At 36.5% G+C, this 3,383-nt stretch overlaps 1 protein-coding gene across 1 annotated transcript in view; it reads left to right on the forward strand.

Annotated features, from left to right (window-relative positions):
• Positions 1-256: 256 nt before the first annotated feature.
• The window catches only part of LOC141821656 (uncharacterized), a 4,653-nt gene continuing 1,526 nt past the window's right edge, over positions 257-3,383 (forward strand). Inside the window, exons 1-4 of the mRNA XM_074709019.1 lie at positions 257-452; positions 566-682; positions 792-924; positions 1,146-1,242. Of these exons, the coding sequence (XP_074565120.1) occupies positions 257-452; positions 566-682; positions 792-924; positions 1,146-1,242 (543 nt within the window). The remainder of the gene's footprint in view (positions 453-565; positions 683-791; positions 925-1,145; positions 1,243-3,383) is intronic.

Genomic DNA, 3,383 nt, shown 5'->3' on the forward strand with positions numbered 1-3,383 from the left:
TCAATTAATATTTGTCTTACTTGTAGATGCTAATGTACCTTATCAGGATATATATATATATGTGATAAAGAGATGTTCAATAGTGAGAAGCTTGTTGAACTAACTAAGTCTAGCAAGGAAGATCTTCAAAATGTTAATGTTATTGATTTAGATTGTAACGATGATCAGTGGCGGATCCAAGGGGGGGCGAGGGGGGCTCAAGCCCCCCTGAGATCCGCGGTAGCACTTGGAGCCTTGGAGGCTTGGAGCCACGTCCATGGTCTTGGGCGCCGTTTTGGGAGGCACCGCTCCGCCGCCGCTGTCGCGCTTCCCACGCTCCTCCTTCCCTCGTCCTCTCCCCTCAGCCGTCTCCATGGCCGCGACCTCCGCGAATCGCAGCGCCGGCGCTCATTCCTCCTCCCCTTCGCCCAGATCTAACCCTAGCGATCCGCCTTCGTTGCTTGTTTTCTCAGGTCCTCACCCTATTTCAGGCTTCATGTTTCCTTCTTCAATACGATTCTACTGCATCGTTGTCTTCGTATCTGATAGACTGATCGTGGAGTAATGTACCTTGAGATTGCATCAGGCGGGACTGCGTTCAACGGTGTTGTGGAAGAGCTGAAGCGGCTTACAACCAGAGTGGCCCATGTTCTTCCTGTATCTGACGACGGTGGGAGTACGGCCGAGATTGTCCGCGTGCTTGGTACGGTTAGGACCATCGCTTATACTCTGGATTAGTTCTTGTGACAAGGCTATGATTGTGCTTATTTATGCAGCATTCGTGTTTTTCCAATCTTATGCATGTCTCGCAGGAGGACCAGCTGTTGGGGATATAAGGTCAAGATGTTTGAGACTGTCCGATGAAAGCACTTCTGAGGCACTTGCAGTTCGACGATTACTTGGTCATCGCTTATCCCGTGATGCATCAGAAGCTAAGTTAGAATGGTAAGCAATCGGCGCTCTGACCATTCTTTCCTTTATGGCTTTTTTTCTGCTGACAGTGATATCCACTTTACAAGCATACCTAGCAAGCCTTTTTTTCCAATAAAAGTTACACTGAATAAGCTAACTCTGCCATACTTTTTCTTCTGCCTGTAAAGTATATATGCAGTCGATAATTTACTTTGTTGTTGGATCCATACTACCTCGAGTAGAAAATTTGGCAGGCATCAAATTGTTGAAGGAGAACATTTTCTATGGAATGGTGTGTCACGACCTTATGGGGAAACAATTCGGGCGTTTCTAGCTTTTTTCCAATATCAGGTGACAGAGTATAAACAAGATTGTGTTTCTCCATGGCCACATTATTCTTTGGACATGCTTAACCAAAGGGCCTATTAACTTTACCAAACAATGTTTTATTTAGTTAAACATTTATATACCTAGCACATCTATGTTCTCAATGTGTTAATCAACTTTTAACTTTTCTTCGTTAGATTTTAGTATTAATCTTTCTCTTCATGGGGTTTTTTTGCATCAAGTTGTTCAAAATAGCAAACATAATGCAAAACATCACATTGATTCAGTGACACAAATGAAATATAAATTGACTTCTTGGCAATGGATTGTTGACAGTGGCGGATCCAAGGGAAATGAATTTTGGGGGTCTTCTGCTGCAGGCGATTTAGGCCTTTGAATTTTGGGGGTCTTCTGCTGCAGCTTGCAGCAAGCATATTAAATCAATTTTTGTGGCAGATATAGGTGGAATTTATTATATTGTGGCAAAAGGATCTCTTTTTAGGTTTTGCACTGTAGATTTATGCATCGTCACTTCAATAAACTCTAGGTGACATGTAGGGGGTTTAGTTTGCAGATAGACATGTTATCCTTAATCACTGCAGAGTGAAATGAAAAAAATCTGGTTCCAATTGGATGCTTAAATGGGAGAAGACATGTTATCCTTAATCACTAAAGATAATAGATGGGTACTGTAATATAAGTATTGTATTTCTAAGGTTTTTGGATATATAGTTGGTGAATTCCTTAGTGTTTGCCAAGCTTAGACCCTATTTAGGAATTAATCTTAAATTCATAATTAGTTCATGATAACATTCATAGATTCACAATGATCGAATGCTTAACCTTTACTGTACTTCTTCAAGTTGTTGTTGTGATTTGTGGTGTTTGCAGATTTGTAAACTTACAATTTCATCTTAGCAATCAGGACATGCTCTGTACTCATACAGTCATATTCAATCTCCTCATACAAGGTACTTTTAATTATCGTTATTAATTGTATTTTTATTATTATCGTTATTAATTGTATTTTTATTTTTTATATATATTTATTATATATTAAAAAAATTGAGCCCCGGTTGAAAAACTAGTCTGGATCCGCCACTGACGATGATTGAATATTAACATTATTATTAATTAATTCAGAACAAGTTAAAAATGTTTATTTTGTTACATGTAGATCTCATTAACGATTTGATTATTATTTCAAATGTGTATATGTGCAGATATAGATATGTCAGATTAGGCAGCAGCACCCGTTGATCAAACTATCTTGCAGATTATTGGAGGTTGATAAGTATTGGTGGTATTTTTTATAACATATGTCTAATATTTATATATTTTTTAATGCACTTTTACTCCAGATGGCCATCGAGTTGCAACGTACATTTCTAGTAAATTTAGAGAAAGAGTATGTCTTTTTGATAATACATGGAGGCGAGGGCATGAGAGATTTTTACAATTAAGAGTTTTTGGTAAGTCATTTTTATTACTAAGAGTTTTATTTATGTATACTAATTTGTAAACTTTTTTGCAAAAAAAATATACGTAAGAGTCAAGGCACGAGGAGATATTTAAAGAATTGTGGAATAATATCTGTGTCAAACTCTATAAGGATTTACTTTACAAATGTAGAAGAAATAGCGTAAAACATCTTTTATCTCAAATGATGTTTGGGATGTATAACAAGCCATCTGGGATGTAGAAAGATAACAGTCAAATTTAGTGACAGCTCGAGCCAATAGAAACACCGAGCTGACTGACTCTAACATCGGATCCACAAAATATACAGCTAAATATCGTTCGATCATTGAGCATGTTATAGACTTAGTAAGTTTATAATTAATATATTTATATCAAAATTATTTAATTATCAATTATTTTATTTTAATTTAATTGTATTATTTAATATTCTAGAACAAGAACTACATCGACCTCCTACTTGTTCGAAGATATTTACTAAGACACACAAGTCAAAAGATGGTACATTTATCGATTATCGATCGAAGGCATTAGACGTTATAAGAATTCTAAATTTAAACTTATTTAACTGTTAACAATGATTAGCTTTTTAATTTTATATTTTATATGAATTTATTTTTAAATACAATGAAATAACTAACAGAGTTGCGCAGACATTTCAGCTTGATACAGAGGGAGGTGAGATG

This window comes from Curcuma longa, chromosome 2 (genome assembly GCF_044706935.1).
Source record: "Curcuma longa cultivar G26 ecotype Majalengka, Jawa Barat chromosome 2, ITB_CL_G26_1.1, whole genome shotgun sequence".
NCBI lineage: Eukaryota > Viridiplantae > Streptophyta > Magnoliopsida > Zingiberales > Zingiberaceae > Curcuma > Curcuma longa.